Source organism: Dasypus novemcinctus, chromosome 5, assembly GCF_030445035.2.
Source record: "Dasypus novemcinctus isolate mDasNov1 chromosome 5, mDasNov1.1.hap2, whole genome shotgun sequence".
Lineage (NCBI taxonomy): Eukaryota > Metazoa > Chordata > Mammalia > Cingulata > Dasypodidae > Dasypus > Dasypus novemcinctus.
In genome coordinates this window covers 109,199,274-109,220,140 of record NC_080677.1, presented here as the reverse complement: position 1 = coordinate 109,220,140, position 20,867 = coordinate 109,199,274, and the positions used below count along the sequence as shown (strand labels likewise).

General features: G+C 35.2%; 1 protein-coding gene across 2 annotated transcripts in view; it reads left to right on the top strand.

Moving 5' to 3' along the window:
* Positions 1-20,867, top strand: part of COPG2 (COPI coat complex subunit gamma 2) — a 195,533-nt gene that overhangs the window by 128,693 nt on the left and 45,973 nt on the right. For both annotated transcript variants that reach the window (XM_058297360.2, XM_058297361.2), the window contains exons 13-18: positions 13,615-13,710; positions 14,880-15,123; positions 18,019-18,094; positions 18,955-19,058; positions 19,637-19,762; positions 20,553-20,615. In XM_058297360.2, the coding sequence (XP_058153343.1) occupies positions 13,615-13,710; positions 14,880-15,123; positions 18,019-18,094; positions 18,955-19,058; positions 19,637-19,762; positions 20,553-20,615 (709 nt within the window). The remainder of the gene's footprint in view (positions 1-13,614; positions 13,711-14,879; positions 15,124-18,018; positions 18,095-18,954; positions 19,059-19,636; positions 19,763-20,552; positions 20,616-20,867) is intronic.

Sequence of the window (20,867 nt, the reverse complement as noted above, 5' to 3'; positions counted from 1 at the left end):
AATCCAAATAGACCAACTCCAAGAAGCATACTCATCAGAATGTCAAAGGCTAAAGACAAAGAGAGAATTCTGACAGCAGCAAGAGAAAAACATGTAAGGGATATCCAATAAGATTAAGAACTGATTTCTCACCAGAAACCACGGAGGCAAGAAGACAGTGGTCCGATATATTTAAGATTCTACAAGAGAAAAACTTCCAACCAAGACTCTTATATCTGGCAAGACTGTCTTTCAAAAATGAGGACGAAATTAGAATATTCACAGATAAACAGAAACTGAGAGAATTTCTAAGCAAGAGACCAGATTTTCAGGAAATATTGAAGGGTGTGCTAGATCCTGAAAAGAAAAGACAGGAGAGAGGGGCCTGGAAGAGAGTCTAGAAATGAAGATTATATCAATAAAAGTAACTAAAAGTGTCAGAGAGTGGTGAAAATAAAATATTACAGATAAAACTCATAGTCAGGAATAAAGTTAACCAATGATGTAAAGCACTTATATTCAGAAAACTGCAACTCAATGTTAAAACAAATGAAAAAAGCCCTAAATAACTGTAAGAATATTCCATGCTCATGGATTGGAAGACTAAATATCATTAAGATGTCAATTCTACTCAAATTGATATACAGTTTTAATGCAAACTCGATAAAAATTCTAACAGCATTAAAGAAAAAATTGAAAACACGATCATTAAATTTATTTGGAAGGGTAAGGAGTCTTGAATAACCAGAAACATCATAAAAAGGAAAAGTGAACCCTCATCTCCAGACTTTAAACCATAATACATACCTATAGTGGTAAAAACAACACGATACTGGCTTAAAGACAGACACAATAGACTAATGGAACCATATTTATGGTTCAGAAACAGACCCTCACAGGTATGGTCAAGTGATGTTTAACTAGCCTATCAAACTCACACAGCTCGGGCAGAACAATCCATTCAACAAATGGTGCTGAAAGAAATGGACATCCATAGCTGAAAGAAGGAAAGAGGACTCCTATCTTGCACCTTATCCAAAGACTAACTCAAAATGGATCAAAAAACTAAAAATAAAAGCAGGAACCCTAAAACGTCTAGAAGAAATTATTGGAAAATATCTTCAAGACCTGGTGGTATGTGGTGCGTTCTTAAAGGAGATGAGAGAAGGACTGAGTGGACTACTGATGTTTAATGTATGTAGAAGTTTTAATTAGCTTCACTGTAAAATTGTGGAAATGTATAGAGTGGATGGTAACACACAGTGAGTAACAGCTAGTTTATAAATGTGGCTGTGACTGAAAATGGTAGTCTAGTTATGTAAATGTCAATTGACAGAATGCTTGAGAATAATCTAGGAACTGGATAGCACAGTAAACCAAGAGGTGGGTGAGAATTGTGTTTGGTGGTAGATGCAAGAGTGTCCTTTGTTAGCTAGAACAAATGTATATCACTACTGCAGGGTGTTGGGAATGTGGAGAAGCATGGGAAAAATACAGCTGGAGTGACCTATGGATTGTGGTTAGTAGTAATAATATAATATTCTTGCATCTATGCAAAAGATGTTCTCTGTTGATACGTAGGCAGTATGGAAAATAGGAGCCAAATGTACACTATGGACATGGCAACTGTGGACATGGAAATAATCAGATGATATTATTTTATCTATAACAACATACCACATTGTGGTGTGTTGACGGAGGGGTGTTGTTTGGAAATTCTTCACATGTGCATGATTGTTTTATAAGTTTACAACTTCTGTCATAAAAAAATATATTTAAAAAATAATAATAGGGTGGACTGGGGGAAAAACACACCAAATGTAAGATAAGAACTATGATTAGTAGTAAGATTTTGCCAGTGTTCTTCCATAGTTTGTAACAAACATCTCATGACAATGCAAGGTGTTGGTGGAGGGTTGATGTGTGGGACCCCTGTATGATGTTATGTATGTTTGCTTTGTAAGTTCACAACTTTTACTATACACTTAATTGTTTATGTATGTTCATATATAAATAATATAAAGAGAATCGGATTGGTTGGGGAAAAATACTTTGTTTAGTAGTAATATTTTGACAATGCTCTTTATTTTTTTTTTATTGACTTTGTAATAATATTACATTAAAAATATATATGTGAGGTCCCATTCAACCCCACCCCACACCCCCCCTCTCCCCCCCCCAACAACACTCGTTTCCATCATCATGACACATCCATTGGATTTGGTAAGTACATCTTTGGGCACCTCTGCACCTCATAGACAATGGTTCACATCATGGCCCATACTCTCCTCCATTCCATCCAGTGGGCCCTGTGAGGATTTACAATGTCCGGTGATTACCTCTGAAGCACCATCCAGGGCAGCTCCATGTCCCAAAGACGCCTCCACCTCTCATCTCTTCCTGCCTTTCCCCATACCCATCGTCCACCATGTCCACTTTTCCCAATCCAATGCCACCTCTTCTATGTGGACATTGGATTGGTTGTGTCCATTGCACCTCTATGTCAAGAGGAGGCTCAGATTCCACATGGATGCTGGATGCAGTCCTCCCATTTTCAGTTGTAATCACTCTAGGCTCCATGGTGTGGTGGTTGTCCTTCTTCAACTCCATCTTAGCTGAGTGTGGTAAGTCCAATAGATCAGATTGTAGGTGCTGGAGTCTGTTGAGGCTCAGGACCTGGCTATCACATTTGACAATGCTCTTTAATCATTAGTTAAAAAGGTTTAAAAACAATGCAAGTTATTGGTGGTAGGGTGAGATGTTATAGATGTTTGTTTGATGTTATATGTTTGTTTTGTAAGTTCACAACTATTATATATTTATTGTTTATGTGTGTTTATTGTATGAGTGATAAATTTCAATAAATTAAAAAAAAAAAGACCTAAAATCAAAGATCAAACTGGAGGAACTAGATAAAGAATACATACCAATCTCAAAGCAAGCAAAAGGAAAGAAATAATAGAGTAGAGCAGAAATAGATAAAATGGAGAATTAAAAAAATAAACAATAGGGTCAACAAAACTAAAAGTAGGTTCTTTGAGAAGATGAAGAAAATCAATAAACCCTTAGCTAGATTAACAAAGAAAAAAAGAGAGAAGATGTGAATAAATAAAATGAGAGATGAGGAAGGGGTCATTACAACTCACCTAGCTGAATTAAAAGAGACCATAAGAAGATACTGTGAATAACTTTGTGCTAAGACACTAGACACCCAAATAGGAAAGGAAGAAATAAACCCTTTGTTATTCACTGATGATATCTTTTACTTAGAAAATCCCCAAAAAATCCACAACGAAGTTAACTAGAACTAATAGATGATTTCAGTAAAGTGGTGGGATACAAGATTAATATGCAGAAATCAGTAGTGTTTCTATGCACTAGTAATGAGCAATCTGAGGAGGAAAAAAATTCCATTTACAATAGAGACCAGAAGAATCAAATATTTAGGAAGAAATTTAACCAAGAACATAAAGCACCTGTATTCAGAAAACTATAAAACATTGCTAAAAGAAACCAAAGATGATCTAAATAAATGGAAGGATATTCCATATTTGTGGGTTGGAAGACTAAATATCATGAAGATATCAATTCTACCCAAACAGAGCTACAGATTTAATGCAATCCCAATAAAAATTCCAATATCCTTCTCTGTAGACTTGGAAAAGCCAATTATTAAACTTATTTGGAAGGACCAGGGCCCCAAATAGCCAAAAATTATCTTTAAAAAAAAGAACAAAGTTGGAATACTCTTGCTTCCTGACTTTCAAGCATATTACTTAGCTACAGTGATAAGAACAGCATGATACTATGGCATAGACAGATTGACCAGTGGGATTGAATCAAGAGTTCAGAAATAAACCCTCACATATATGGTCAAGCAATTTTTGACAAGGGTATCAAACCTACTCAATTGGTCAGAACAGTCTGTTCAACAAATGGAGCTGGGAAAACTGAACATCCCTATCTAAAAGAAAGGAAGAGGGTGCCTATCTCACACTTTATGCAAAAATTAATTCAAAATGGATCAAGGACCTACATATTAAAAACTAGAACCATAAAACTACTAGAAGGAAAGGTAGGGAAACATCATCAAGATCTTTTAGTAGGTGGTGGTTTCTTAAATCTTACATCCAAAGCACAAGCAGTGAAAGAAAAAAATAGATAAACGTGACTTCCTCAAAATTAGACTTTTGTATTACTTTTTTCAAAAAATTTATTTATTTATGAATGACAGCTCAGAAAAAGAACTATTTTGTATTTTGGAAGATTTCTTTTTTCTTTTTCTTTTTTTACCTGCATTTAAAGTTTCAATGAAGTTTGTTTTTGTTTTTGTTTTTTTGCATGTATATCATGTTTATCCCATTTCATTGCAGATTAGTACTCCATTATGTGGCTAATTTTTTATCCATAATCCTGTTGATGAATATTTAATATGTCTTCAGTTTTACTATTTAAAAAAAGCTGCTGTGAACATTCATTTACAAATTTTTGTGGATACATTATTTTCCTAGGAGAGGATTTGCTGAATCACATAGGTATGTGTTTACAATTTTAAGAAACTGCCTAAAGTTTCAAAAGTGTTTGTGATAATTTCAACCTCTATCAGCATCAATGAGGATTTTTACTTCTTATCATTTTGGAGGAGAGGTAATTAGCAAATACCACTGTTAAGAGTACATTCTGTTAGACTAAGCGTTCATCAATGAATTCCTTGATATATCTCACCCCATGCAGAACGGACAAGTCTCTGTGCTGCCTTCACTTGTACCCAGTTTCAGGCAAGGTATCTTTGCCGTTTTATGTTTTTCTGCCCCTGACACCCACTAGTTCCAATAAACACACCAGGAGTGTCACTGGGTCCTGTAACCAGGGCCTAGCAAGGAGCCTGGTATATAATAAGTGCACAAGAAATGCTTGTTGGAAAAAAAAAAAAGAATGAATGAATAAAGAGACAAAATCAGGGCTACAAATTGTATGTCACAGTAATTGGAACACATTTTACATTTTAGATATTCTAAATATGGCAATATTGAAATAATAAAACCACAAGTTCTTAAGCATAGTCTCACATTACAAAGAAGACTAAAAAAGGTTGAAAGAAAGGATCAAGAAGATAATTGTGGCTTTCTTTCCTATTCTTTCTGATTCTCATGTAATATTTTTCTTTTCCTTTGTAAACTCCTGTCTTAAATTGTTGCAAAGGTGAAAAAAAAATCTTCCTCTGCTAGCACAAGTACTACATGCTAATTTCACCTGCCCTGGGAATATGGCCTAATTTACATTCCCTTTTCTTGATCCATCTTCTTTAGGCCAATACAGGTAGAAAAGTTTGAAGCACTCACAGTAAAATTATTTAGATTTTGTTTTGTTTCGCCATTGATTTTTTTTCATTTTTTTTTTTAAAGATAAATAGATCACACAAAACGTAAGTTTAAAAAGCATAAGAGGTTCCCATATACCCTACTCCCCACCCCATCCCCCAATTTTGTACTTCAAAAGACTTTGTCAAGAAGTCTTTGCCTTTTTAGGCAATGTACTCAGTGGGAGAAAATATTTGGAAACCACATATCCGATAAGGGTTTGATATCCATGTTATATAAAGATATCATACAACTCAATGATAAAAAGACAAGCAACCCAATTTTTAAAATGGGCAAACGACTTGAATAGATATTTTTCCAAAGAGGAATATAAATGGCCAAAAAAAGCACATGAAAACATGTTCAATATCACTAGCTCTTAGGGAAATACAGATCAAAAGTACAATGAGATACCATTTCACTCCTTTTAGAATGACCATTATTAAAAAAGCAGAGAATTAAAAGTGCTGGAAAGAATGTGGAGAAACAGGAACACTTCTTCACTGTGGGAGTGTAGACTGGTGCAGCCTCTGTGGAAGACAGTTTGACAGTACCTCAAGAAGCTGAATATAGAACTGCAATATGATCTAGTAATCCTGTTACTAGGAATATATTCAGAAGAACTGAAAGCAAGGATGTAAACAGATACTTGTATACTAGTGTTCCTTGTGGTATAATTCACAATTGCTGAAAGATAGAAGCAACCTACATGCATATCAACTGATGAATGAATTAACAAAATATGGTGTATATACACATGATGTAATACTATTCAGCTGTAAGAAGAAATGAATTAGGGAAGCACATGACAACATGGAGGAACCTTGAGGACATTATATGGAGTGAAATAAGCCAGACAGAAAAGGACAAATATTGTATAGTCTCACTAATATGAACTAAATAAGATCAGTAGACTAGTTGGACTGTGGTATATAGGTCAGTGGGTAATGGGATGTGGGTGGAGAAGGGGGAGCTGATGCTGGATGTATGTAGAAAGTTTAATAAGGTCAGTTGTACATATGTGGTAATGTATGGGGTTGATGATAGCATATTATAATGAGTGTAACAAATGTCGCTTTATGGATGTGATTGTGGCTGAAATGGTTAGTCTAGGGAGGTCGATATTAGTTGGAGGACAACTGGAGGATCATATAGGAAATGTATAACAGTGATTTTGGTGGTAAATGAGAATTGTGGTTAAAAATATAAATACAGGAATGTTCCACTTCAGGGTGTTAAGAATATGGTGATACATGAGGAAAATATAACTAATATAATTTATAGACTATAGGTAATAATATTGTGATATTTTTTTTTCTATTCTTATCAATAGCATTTTTTTAATTGACTTTGTAATAATATTACATTAAAAATATATATATATGAGGTCCCATTCAACCCCACCACCCCCACCCCACCTCTCCCCCCCCAGCAACACTCATTCCCATCATCATGACACATCCATTGCATTTGGTAAGTACATCTTTGGGCACCTCTGCACCTCATGGTCAATGGTCCACATCATGGCCCATACTCTCCCCCATTCCATCCAGTGGGCCCTGTGAGGATTTACAATGTCCGGTGATTGCCCCTGAAGCACCATCCAGGGCAGCTCCATGTCCCAAAGACGCCTCCACCTCTCATCTCTTCCTGCCTTTCCCCATAATATTGTGATATTTTTGTCACAAAAGCAAAGAATGTACTATATCAATCCTAAAGGTAAAAATATATATATATATGGCATTTAGTTTTAATGAGCTATTTTATAATTAAGCTTTTTTTCCTTTCCTTCATTTTCTTCATTAACAAGGAGACCTTGATCATGTCATTTAACCACTATGTGCTCATCTGTGTTTCTTTCTGGACACTGGAGGAACAATCAAGTTTGTTTTTAGGATTGGAGGAGATAAAAGTGCCTTTACAGAAGTTTTGTGGAATAATGCGTCTATAACTTGTTGAACTGCCTTTTGCCTGTTAATTTAATTTTTTAAATTTGAAATATAGTTTGAAAAAAAAAAAGATGACTAACTGGGGTGATGGCATGATGTGTGAATGTAATGAACACCACTGAACTATATATTTGAACATGGTTAAAATGGGAAAATTTAGATTATATTTATGTTATCAGAATAAAAATTTTAAAAGATTCTAGAACTGTACAATAAACAGAAAACTGTAATGTCAACTATGGGCTATATTTAGTAGTAAAATTATAATAATACTGTTTCATCATGTGTAACCAAGTTACCACACTAATGCAAAATGTTGATGATAGGGAAAACTATGTATGAAGAGGGTATATGGGAGCTCTGTACTTTCTGCATGATTTTTCTCTAAACCTACAACTTCTGTTTTTAAAAAGAGCAAAAGAAAATTTTTTAAAAAATTACTGAGTTATCTAAGGTCATACGGTGAATTAGCATCAGTGCTAAAACTAAACCCTAGATTTCTAATTTCAAATGCATGTCTGTTTTTCTGCTACCTGACATATCTATATTAGTTATATCTTTGAGTTCAGGTATTGATTGTGCTAGTTAAGATTTAAAAATTATGGGAGGGAGAGAGGTTCAGGTATACGGGAATCCCTTATATTTTTGATGTAACATTTATATAATCTAAAGCTTCTTTAAAAAATAAAAATTTAACACAAAAAGAGTTATCATAGAAGTTCACCAATAGTATATTCATATGGAAAAATATTAATCTTCACCCTTACTTCATGCTACACACAAACATCTATTCCAGATGGATTGCAGATATAAATGTACAAAGCAAAACAATAAAGATTTTAGAAGAAAACATAGCAGAACCTTAGAGTAAGAAAAATATTTCTTAAACAAGTTATATTAGTCAGCCAAAGGGGTGCTGATGCAAAATACCAGAAATTGGTTGATTTTTATAAAGGGTATTTATTTGGGGCAGGAGCTTACAGATACCAGGCCATACGCATAAGGTACTTCTCTCACCAAAGTCTATTTTCACATGTTGGAGCAAGATGGTTGCCAACATTTGCAAGGGTTCAGGCTTTCTGGGTTCAGGGTTCCTCTCTTCCTGAGACTTGTTTCTCTTTCCTCTGTGAGCTTACTTCCCAGGGCTCCAACTTAAGGCTTCAGCATCAAACTCCAACATCAAAACTCCAACATCAAAAACCTTCAACTCCGTTCTTTGCCATGACATTCCGTAATGACATGACCCAATCAAAGCCCTAATGATAACTTAATCATGCCCAGGTACAGACTAGATTACAAACATAATCCAATATCTATTTTTGGAATTCATAACCTTATCAAATGGCTGGCTACACAAGCCATAAAGGAAATTTTGATAAATTGATCCTGATTAAAGTTAATAATTTTAGTTGCCAAAAGAACTATAAAGAATAAAAAGGCAAGCCTCAGAGTAGATGTTTGGAATATATATACTGAGAAAGCACTCAATTTGAGAATGTATAAAGAGCTCCTATTTTTAAAAAAAGGCAATTGAAAAAAAATGGGCAAGTCTTGAATAGACCCTATATAATAAAGGAAATCCAAATGGCCACAAACATATGAAAAGTAACTCAATTTTATAATCATCAAGGAAATGGAAAAACAAACAAATAAAAGCTTAATGCAGTTAATGAACCAGAAAGGCTAAAGTGAAAATGTTAAGAAATACCCAGTGTTGTTAAGGAGGTAGAAAACCAATCCTTTCATACACTGTGAGTGGTAGTACAAATTGAACAGCCATTTTGGAAAACTGGGAACATCCACTAAAGCTGAACATATGCATATCCTGTAACCCAATAGTTTCACTACTCTGTATAGTCCCAAGAGAAATGCATACACAGGACCAATTTCAAATGTCAGGCTAAGGAGTGAAGGGTTTGGAGCAGTCTGTGTGGTGTTTACGAGAATTAACCTCTGAAGTCAGAATCCCTGGCTTTAACTCCTGGTTCTACCGTTAGTGGATCTGTGACCTCAGGCAAGCCACGTAAACTCTTGCTGCTTCAGTTTCCTTAGCTGTACTATGGAGATAATAATAGTCCCTACCTCACATTACTGTGTAATAAAAATGAAATTATACTTACAGAAGAGCTAAGCCTAGAATTTCAGTGTCAGTTATATTATAGTTGTTTGATGTATGTTTAATATGAAAAGAACCTCTTGTCTAAAATTGATCTTTTAAAATCTGTGCACACAAAATACTCAAATACTGGCTTTATAAGTTATTTGGATTAATTCTTTCTTCCCCCCACCTCCCCACTGTGGTTATGTGATTCTTTCAAAACACGGATTCATTTGTTTTAGTTTTCTTTCAGTTTTAGTATTTTCTCCTTTCCGATCCTTGTTCATCTAATTTTATCTTTTTAATTTGTAGAATGTTATGAATGCATTAAAAAGTCAAAACTATGCAAAAAAGTATACTCAAAAGTGTGTTTCTTTCATATCCCTTCTACTGTCTCCCACTTCAAACTTCTCCTAACCAACCAACTTTATTAAAGATTTCTGGTTTATCCTTTCTGTGTTTCTGCTGGTGAAAATATGAAATACATATGTATTTCTTATATTCTCCCTTTTTTTTTTTGTACATGATAGACAATATACTGTATATGTGCTTTTGTACTTTGCTTTTGTACTTAACAATATGTACTGGAAATCTTACTTAATCAGTTCATAGAGGTAGTGCTTGTTCTTTTTTGCAGCTGCGTAAGTATTCCATCCTGTGTGTAGCATAGTTTATTGAACCAATCTCTCACGCTTAGATAGTTAGTTTGCAATTACAAATAATGCTGCAATGGATAACCTTGTGCAATTGCTTTTTCAAAATGTTGGAAGTATGTTTATCTTCAGGGTAAATTCCTAGAAGTCGGTATACTGGGTAAATGAATAAAGTTTTATAGAGAAGGCTAATTTCTTCTAGCAATGTATGAGAGTGCAAGTCTCCCTTTAGCCTCATCATTGTTAAGCTTTTGTAGTTTTGCTAATATAATGGATAAGAAATGGTATCATAGTGTAGTTTTAATTTTAGTTTCCCATATTTATGAGAGAAATTAAACACCTTTTCATGTTTTCAAGAGCCATTGAATTCTTTTTCTGTGAATTGTCTGCTCATGTGTTTTGCCTATTTTCTAAAGGATTTTTGGCCTTTTGTTTCCTTAATTATTTATTTAAAGTTTTTTGTATATTAGGGATATTAGCCCTTTATCTGTGAATTATGTTACAAATATTTTCTCTCAGTTCCTTTGTCTTCAGACATTGCTTATGGTGTCTTTTAACATGCACAAATTTAAAATGTTTATGTAATTAAATTTATCAATCTTTTCTTTCAGTGCTTTTGACTTTTGAGTCATGATTAGAAAGCCTCTCCACTCAGACTATAGAAGAATTCACCATGTTCTCTTCTAATACATGTATAGTTTTATTTTGTACATTTTTTTTTCAGTTTTCCTATAATTTTAAAATTCTTATTAATATACAAATATTTCATGATCAAAACAATCAAAACAATTACAGAACATAAGTGTAAATAAGTAATATTTTCCTGTACATTTAAATCTCTGATCCATTGGGGCTCTATTATTGTATATAATGTGAGAAATGGATCTGATTTTAACTTTTTCCAGTGACTATCTAGTTGTTCTAAAAATTTTTACTTGAAAGTCCGTCTATGACCCAGTGATTTGAGAGATCATCTTTATCATATCCTAAGGTTCCTCTGCACTTGGGGCTCATTGTGGGCTTCGTTAGGCTATATTAAGACCTGTTAGCTCCTCCCTAGTTGCTCTTTGTTTTCAGTATTTTCTTAGCTATTCTTGCCTATTTATTTTTCCTTGTGAACTTTAGTATCAACTAGTTTAACTTCATAAAAAATCTCATTGTCTTTTTTATTGTGATGCTATATAATTTATAAGTTAACTTAGGGAAAAACAGACATATGGATGTTGAAACATCCTTACCAAGGACAAGGAGTGCTTTTTATTTGTTCAAGTCTACTTTTGTGTCTTTCAAGAATGCTTAATATAGTACTATTTTTATACCAGTTCTGAATGTTTTCAAAATGCTAATCATTTTATCGTTTATGTTGTTGCTATTATAAATTGGATTTTCTCATCCATTATATATTCTAACTGGTTATTATTCATGCATATGAATATTCATGTATATGAAAAAAATATTTTTCATATTAATTTTATATTATGCTACCTTGCTGGGCTCGTTTTATCACTGATACTCTAAAGATTCAAGGTATACTGTCATGTCATATGTAAATAGAGGAAGGTTTGATTTTTCTTTTCCATTTCTTCTCTGTTTTCTCTTGTCTAATTGTATCAGCTGATATCACCAGAAATAACGTTAAATAATGATAGATATAATGAGCATACTTACTTTCTTTATGACTTTAATGGGAATGCCTGTTGGGTTTCTCCTTTATTTTATTTTATTTTATTTAATTTTTTTTTTTAAGATTTATTTATTTATTTATTTCTCTCCCCTTCCCCCCCACCCCAGTTGTCTGTTCTCTGTGTCTATTTGCTGCATCTTCTTTATCCACTTTCTGTTGTTGTCAGCAGCACGGGAATCTGTGTTTCTTTTTGCTGCGTCATTTGTTGTGTCATTTCTCTGTGTGGGCGGCTCCATTCTTAGTCAGGCTGCACTTTCTTTGGTGCTGGGCAGCTCTCCTTACGGGGCGCACTCCTTGCACGTGGGGCTTCCCTATGCGGGGACACCCCTGCGTGGCAGGGCACTCCTTGTGCGCATCAGTACTGCACATGGGCCTGCTCCACCCGAGTTAAGGAGACCCAGGGTTTGAACCGCAGACTTCCCATGTGGTAGGCGACGCCCTAACCACTGGGCCAAGTTCGCTTCCTGGGTTTCTCCTTAAAATAAGGTGCCAACATTAGATTGAGGCATATATTTAATCATGTTACATTAAGTATACATCTGGTCCTATTTTCTCAATAATTTTTACAAGCAGTGGGTGTTAGATTTAGTCAAAGATTTTTCCACGTCTCTCTATATAACCCTATAAGTTTTCTCTTTACACTCATTAATGTGGTGAATTATATTAAACAATTTTCTAATATTGAACCATCCTTGCATTCTTGGTATAAATCCTATTTCATCATGGTATATTATTTACTTAATGTAGGGTTGGAATCTGCTTGTTAATCTTTAACTTAAAATTTTTGCATCAATATTCATCAGTGATTTCAGTGTGTACTTGTTCTTTTTGTGTGTATATCATCTTTATTACATCTAGGCATATCATTACTTCATAAAATCAACTTGGGTTTTTCCCTTCATTTTCTATGCTCTGAAACAACTTATGTAGATTTTGGGGCTCTCTGGTTGTCGGCAGTAAGTCTAAATTTTCCATGGGTGTCATATTTCTGCATATCTTGCATGTTAGGTGTTAATTTTCCTTTGTTCCTGAATGTCCCAACTTGGTCCCTTTGTGTAGCGTGAGATCTCTTCCAGCTTTGAAAGATGGAGAGAGTCACCCTCAAGAGTAAAGGACATGTTTCCTTCCAACCCTGGAAGTTATAGATAGTGTCTCCCTTTGCAGCAAAGGACATGCTTATTGTCCAGTATAAAATAGATTGTGTTTCAGAACAAAGAGCAAGCTTGCTTACTGCCTGTTTTAAAAGATTCAAGTTCCATTGGTCAGGATTCTTCTCCTATAATACAACCCACTGTGGGTACAGATCTCTTCACATTATCTTGTGGGAACTGGGGCTCAGGGAACTAGCCCCACAATATGGATAGTGTGGCCACTTTCATTGCTTTCAGTTTCAGAAACTCTTTTATTTCTGACCCAGAAGTCTCATGTTTTCTACTAGCATCCATGAAATTGTGGCAGGCTATCTTGTTAGACTGCAAGTACCATAAAGTCTCATACCCTTCACGGTTCTTGACATTGGTCTCTAAAGTTTTGATAAACCATTCCCCTACAAACCATTTGTGCCCTGGAGATTTTTTGTGAAGTAGTTCCTTGATAACATTCATTATTTCTCCTATGGAAATCAGTCTGTTTAAGCCTTTCATCTTTACTGTTCACTCTAAGAATTTTACAGGCTTATTTGCTTGAGCAGAAAGATGAACTCTCTTGAGTGAAATTCATTTTTTACATTTAAAAATTTTTTCTTTTGAAGTATTCTCATTCATATTTCACGAAGAACCACTTTTGTCATTTTGGTTCTCCAGCATGTCTTTGCTTGAAGTAAATAAAAGGAAAGTATTCTTAGTAGCTAAAGTTATAAAGATGAATGTCCTTTCTGTTTGTTTTTCTACAGGTGGTAGTTGTACAGGCAATTAGTGCTCTTTGTCAGAAATATCCTCGAAAGCACAGTGTCATGATGACTTTCCTCTCCAACATGCTCCGAGATGATGTAAGTGTTCTGCTTTTTAATCATTGAAGTTGCTACCTTAAATTCTGATGATGCCTACTAAAAACCAATTTTGTTTTGTTTTTTAAGATTTATTTTTTATTTCTCTCCCCACCCACCCCCCATTGTCTGTTTTCTTGTGTCCATTCACTGTGTGTTCCTCTGTGTCTGTTTCCATTCTCAGCAGCACCAGGAATCTGTGTCTCTTTTTGTTGTGTCATTTTGCTGCGTCAGCTCTCTGTGTGTTTGGTGCCACTCCTGGGTGGGCTGAACTTTTTTCACATGGGGTGGCTTTCCTTGTGGGGCGCACTCCTTGCACATGGGGCTCCCCTATGTGGGGGACACCCATGAGTGGCATGGCACTTGTTGCATGTGGCAGTACTGCGCGTAGGCCAGCTCACCACATGGACCAGGAGGCCCTGGGTGTGAACCTTGGACCTCCTATATGGTAGGCAGATGCTCTATCAGTTGAGCCACATCCACTTCCCTGTAGTGTTTTAATCACTATCTCAGTGTGCCTCTCAATTATTGTGCTTAATTCTGGTTGCTCTGTTATCATTAATAAACATGCTATTTCATTGGCTTTCCCACTTGGAGAAAACACACTTTTGATTCCTTCATAAAGGGTGGTATTAGGGTTTGATTTTTGTACTCCAAAGAGATAAGCTGAAGTCCTCAACCCCAGTGACTTAGAATGCAACCTTATTTGGAACAGGGTTCTTGCAGATATAACTAGTTAAGATGACATCATTCCAGAGTATGCTGGACCCTTAATCCAGTATAACTGGTGTCCATATATGAAGAGCAGAAGAGACACAGAAGCAAAGACCCACAGGGGAAAAGTCTATGTGAAGACGGAAGCAGAGACTGGAATTCAGTTACAATCCAAGGATGGCTGGCTCCCACCAGAAGCTAGGAGACGCAAGGCAGGATTTTCTGCTAGAGCCATCTCACAGAGGCTGGACCAACTGAGTGCCTTGATTTTGGAACTGTGAGAGAATAAGTTTCCGTTGTTTTAAACCACCAAGTTTGTGGTAATTTGTTATGACAGCCTTGGGAAACTAATACAGGAGGGAAATAAAATCTGAATATTATAAGCACAAGCCTTGGAGTATAAGCATTTCTCCAAAAAGTTTCTTCGAATGAACGGCAGTTTTATCTTCTTTTGCCAGGGAGGCTTTGAATACAAGCGGGCCATTGTAGACTGCATCATCAGCATCGTGGAAGAGAATCCTGAGAGTAAAGAATCAGGTTTAGCTCACCTTTGTGAATTCATTGAGGACTGTGAACATACTGTTCTGGCTACTAAGATTCTCCACTTGTTGGGCAAAGAGGGTCCCAGAACGCCTGTCCCCTCCAAGTATATCCGCTTTATTTTTAATAGGGTCGTCCTGGAGAATGAGGCTGTCAGAGCTGGTGAGTTATTGAAACACTGACAATTATTTATCTGCTCATCTTCTGAAATGCATAATTCAACGGGGGTGGTAATGAAATTGGAAAATGAAGTTGCAAGGTCCATTTGGTAGTGGAATCTTGGAGCACCCTAAACCCTAGACATATCTCTTCCTCTATACTCCAATTTCCATCCTAATTTCTGTCTTTGAAGTAGAACCAAACAACCCTTGACTTAAAATATGATAGAAATACTCTGATGGCACTATTCAATTTTTCAGAGTTACAGCCCTAAGTATGTGTATGTGGAGTGTGTGTGTGGGTGTGTGTATATATCTCTAAGTACTTTTAAGTGACTTTCTAAACTGATTTAGGAATTTTTTACTTTGTTCTTCTCTAAAGTTCCTTCCCCTTGGCATATGAATAGGTCCATGTCTTTCCCATTAAAAGTATAATCCCACCTATATATAACATAGTGATTTTGGTGGTAGGTGAAGATTGTGGTTTATAGTAGAAATAGAAGAATGTTCTTTTACAAAGTGTTAAGAATATGGTGATACATGGGGAAATTATAACTAATGTTACTGATGGACATTAGTTAACAGTAATATTGTAATATTTTTTGCAGCAGTGGCAAAGAAGGTATATCAATTCTAAGGGACAACAGTAGGGTGATAAATAGGGGTATGGGTTTTTTCCTTTTGGAGAAATGAAAACATTCTAAAATTAACTGAGGTAATGACAGTACAACTTTGATGAAGATGAGAGCCAATGAGTACATACTTTGAATGGACTGTACAAAGCATGGGAGCGTATAACACAGGAAAGCCAGTGGTAAAAGATGGGCTATGGTTAACAGAACAAATGTGAGAACACTCTCTTATGAACTATAGCAAATGTATAATATTGATACAGAGTGTTAATAATCAGGTGGTTTACGGAAAAATACACCAAATGTAAAATATGGGTTATAATTAGTAATAATATTTTGACAATGCTCTTTCATAGTTTGTAGCAAATGTTTCACAACAATGGAAGGTGTGAGTGGTAGGGTGATATATGGGAGCCCTGTATGATAATATGCATGTTTGTTTTATAAGCTCACAACTTTTACAATATCCTTATTGTTTATGTATATTCATATATGAATGATATACTTCAATAAAATTTTATTGAAAAATTAGTTTACACACACACACATACAGTATATATATAAGCGCTCCTTTGATCCCGTTGTCCCTCACTAGCTGGAGACTCTCTATACTTTCCTTTCCCTCTCAGATAAATTTGAAGTAGCCATTACTAGTTACATCCATGAATTTATTTTTCATTTTCTTCTGAACTCACTATAATCTAGCTTTCTCCCTTAAATGTTCTCTGAAACTATTCTTTTTAAAATCACTTATAAACTAGTTGGAAAACTGAAGTAGACTCTTTAATGTTATCTTTGTTCACCTTAGTCAGTTTGATGTACTATTAATTAACAATTCATGAAACTCTCTTCCCTTGCTTTCCACAAGAGCCTCCATTTTTCCATTCACTCCTCAGTCTTATTTATAGGGCTTCTCCTCCTAGGCCACTCCTTAAAATATCAGTTTTCATTGGGGTTTTTTTGTGTTCTCAACATCCACATTGCTCCTGGTGGATCTTTTTCAGAGCACTGTTGATATTTTATGGCATTCTAGTCCATATCTCTTTCCTGAACTTGAATGTCCAACCACCTAAGACACTTCAGATTCAACTTGAAATTCAAGCTAACTGAAACTGAAATCCTCATCATTACCATCTTAGCATCCATTCATTTGCTAAGACAAGAACTTATCCCTCTGTTTTACAACCTCCATCTCTTCTGTGACAAAGTTCAATCAATTCTGTCTCCTTAATGTTTCTTGAGACCCTTTTTTTCTCTCATTTCATGGGTACTGCTTTAGATTCTCATTCATTTCAGATTCCTCACTAGTGTGACTATTTCTAGACTCACACATTCAGTCTATTCGCAACACTGTACTTCAAAAATGGTCTTTCATTGCACAAATTTATCCCATATTTAACATCCTTTAGTAGTAATTTGAAGTTAACTATGGCTGTCTCTAGTCTCTTCACTTATCTCCTGCTCTCAGGTTTGGGTCCTATGCTTCAGAGAATTGCTAAACTGTTTACAGTCCCTGTGATATATCATGTGTTCTACTCTACAAGGGCTTCTTGCCTCTGATACTCATTTCCTGCCTTTTCCTTCTGGCTAAATATTCCTTCTTCAAAATTTAGCTGAAGTACTATTAATTCCTTGTCTTTCTTCTCTATCAGTTCTGATTTAAGTTCCCTTCTCTGTCCTGACCTAGCATCTACCATGGACTTACTATGCTGTATTGTCATTATCTCTTTCCTTACGTGTCTCTCCCACTGGAGGCTAGGGACTACTGCTTTTGTCTTTCTTGAGGCCAGGGACTGTAACCCTATGACTGCCTTATCTCTCTTAAGGTCAAGGACTATGGCTTTTATCTTTCTACCCAGCCACCTAGCATAATTCCTCACAGAAGATGGTGAAAATAAGTCTTTGTTGAATGAAGTGAACTTTAGTAACAGTTTCTTTTTGTGCTTGGGGCTGATTGTTTGAGATGAGGGTTTAAGTACCTCCTTGTGATATATAAGGGAACGTGGTAGAGGTAGAGGATAGGAAATATTATCTTTCTCAATGCATGGAGGATTTTCCTATTCAGAGCTGCCTTGGGCCTGGAAAATTCTATATATGCTTAAATGCATCCAAGAAATAAGATTAAGAAATATGCAATAATAAAAAGTAAGAGTATATCACAAATGAATATGGGGAAGCTTCTGGTTTATTTTTTAATTTTTTTAATGATTATTTCCTAACTCTGAGATACCAACATTTTTGTTTTTTAATCTTATGCTTCCTTATAGCTGCTGTGAGTGCTTTGGCTAAATTTGGGGCTCAGAATGAGAATCTTCTTCCAAGCATCCTTGTACTCTTACAAAGTTAAGTAAAAGATACCTGGTATTTTTTGTTTGTTTTTTTGTTTTTTTAATTAGAACTCCATATGGCTGAATGGAGAATTCCTCATTGTACCTTATCAAGTGCATTGCAGAGCCTAAGAGTAAAGCAGATGGAATAAGCCAGGGACAAATGGCATTTTCTTTCTCTTTCTAGAAATTATGTATTTTCATTTGCTAGCTACATATAAAATTTTAATTTCTCTTGTAAAATTTTGAAAAAGTGACTTAAATACGTAAGCCTCAGTTTGTTTAATAGGGGCTGATTCCAAAGGGACCTTAGGTGATTGATTCACTACGCAGCATAGAAAACAGCAGCTTTTCATTGTCTCCATGAGTCCCTATATGATGAGAAAAGACTTGCTTTAGCAAACATTCTGTGATTGCATCTTGGAATTGAAGCACATAAATTTCAAGCCAAACGTTAGCTGGTTTAAATAAAACAGATTTGTCTTTTGAGTAGTAAGTGTCTGGATTCTGAATGCTATTTATCTTTTTAGTATCCTTAGAAAGTATTCCCATTCTTAGTTATAGAAAAGTCTAAATCTTTACTAGGGTCATATGTTTGCAGATCCAAGAATAGACTCCAGACTGCTATCTGTTGTAATTGTGTTCTTCCTAGTTATTGCTATGCCTTCTTACATAGACTTCTGATTCATAATGACACTATTTCTTTAGTAATTGAGGATCTTACCCAGGATTTGTAGAGGCTTTAGGATCCACTATTAGCCATTGTTGAACTCTTATAAAAGTAGTATCAGATGGCTTGAATCATGTCCTTTAATTATGGTGGTAAAGCTATTGGGAACCTTTGCAGTATAATGGCATGGCTATTTCTGATTCCAGGTGTATGATGGATACTGACGATGAGGTACGGGATAGAGCTACCTTCTATCTGAATGTACTGCAGCAGAGACAAATGGCACTGAATGCTGCATATATCTTCAATGGTCAGTGAGAGTCAATAATGTAAACAGATACACTTTTGTTCCCCAAATGGTGTCTTGGAAACATAACTCATGGTGAACTGCACATGCATGACTTCACTAGGCAAAATGCTTGGATTTTATCTTTGAATGCACTTCCAATTTTAGGGAACAGCTGTATTCACAAGGATATTTTCTAATTTGATATTGATAATTCATATGAAATAATTGTAAGAATATGTTTCTTAAATTATGTAAGGTCCCAAAAGATACTGTTTGTTCCTGCTTTTCCTGGAGTTCCCTGTAGATTGTTTATCTTTTCTCCCTTTTCCTATGCTGTCATGGTTATCTATGCCTAAGTTTCTTTCTTCCCTGGGAAATACTTATTTTGTTAAAAATTTTTATGCTCTGTACCCATGATTCCCTGAATGAAATAACTGCCTTATAATTAATAAAATAATGACCTTTAATTATTTAGGTTATAAAGTATGTCGTCATATTTTTATCTTCCTTCAGGAAGTCAAGATAATTATTACAAATATGGTCCTATTTGGATCCTAGGATTTCCAATAGGTAATGATACTGAAATTTCTGTTTCTCAGGCCTGACAGTCTCCGTACCAGGAATGGAAAAAGCTTTACACCAGTACACATTAGAGCCTTCAGAAAAACCCTTCGATATGAAATCTATTCCTCTTGCAATGGCTCCTGTCTTTGAACAGAAAGCAGGTAATGGGAACAGTTACCTCTGGTTTGTTTTCTGTGTATAAGTAGCTTTGTACGAATAAAACTTGCTAATGCTTGTTTGTTTAATTTTGTCACTCCTTCTAATACTTTCAGATCTAAAATGGACCAACTTTTTTTATTAGGGGTTTAACAAATTTTTCTGGTTCTTGCACAAAATCAAGAATATGAAATATGACTCAGGTTTTTTTTTTTTTTAATCTTAAGTGTTGTAGAATTTGAAGTTAGTTCCCACCATATAATTCAGAGTAGTAGTTCTGTCACCTCCTATTTTTATTTCCTGAGGTTAGTAATCTCATAATTTTGCTTTTGGAGGGTCACCTTGAAAGAATATATTGGACAAGATCATAAAAAATATTCCCAAAGAATATCTAACTTTTAAAACTTGGAAAAAATAAAAAGAAAACTAAAGAAAGGAAGGAAGTGATTAGTGGTTAGAACACAAACTGGGAATGAAAGATCTCATATTTAATGTTTTTCCTGCTTGGAGGACGAGATTTGTTTTATGAATTGTTCCTCCTTTTATAAGTAATTTTTTGGGACATTTTAGTTCATTTAAAGCAGTCTTTATTTTTAGTGCTTATATCACAGAATGTTTTCATTAAATACATTTTAATTTTCGCACCACCCAGAAAACGGTGGCAGAGAACCTATTGGCATGATTTAGCAAGAGCTCATTATATATCTGCTAGAAATTTTCCCCTCATCTCTATCTGCATTTTTAGCTTTATAGTGTGATGGAAACTCACTTGATTCCTCGTATCTGTCTTTATAGAAATCACACTTGTGACTAATAAACCAGAGAAGTTGGCTCCTTCCAGACAAGACATTTTCCAAGGTATGATGACTTGATGGGTAGAAGTAATAGTCTTGCATCCTGGGAAATGTAAATATAGTAAAGTCTACTACTTTTATTCAATTTCATTAATCATCACTAAAGGAAATTTTTGTGTGGCTGAATAAAGGACTTTGAGTTATTGTCATAGGTTGTTTTGCTGGGGCTACTCAACATCTATGTGCCTTTCCAATTACAAATTTTCTGGCTTACTAACTGGGAATGTTGTTTTGACTCTGTCTTATAAGCTAACAG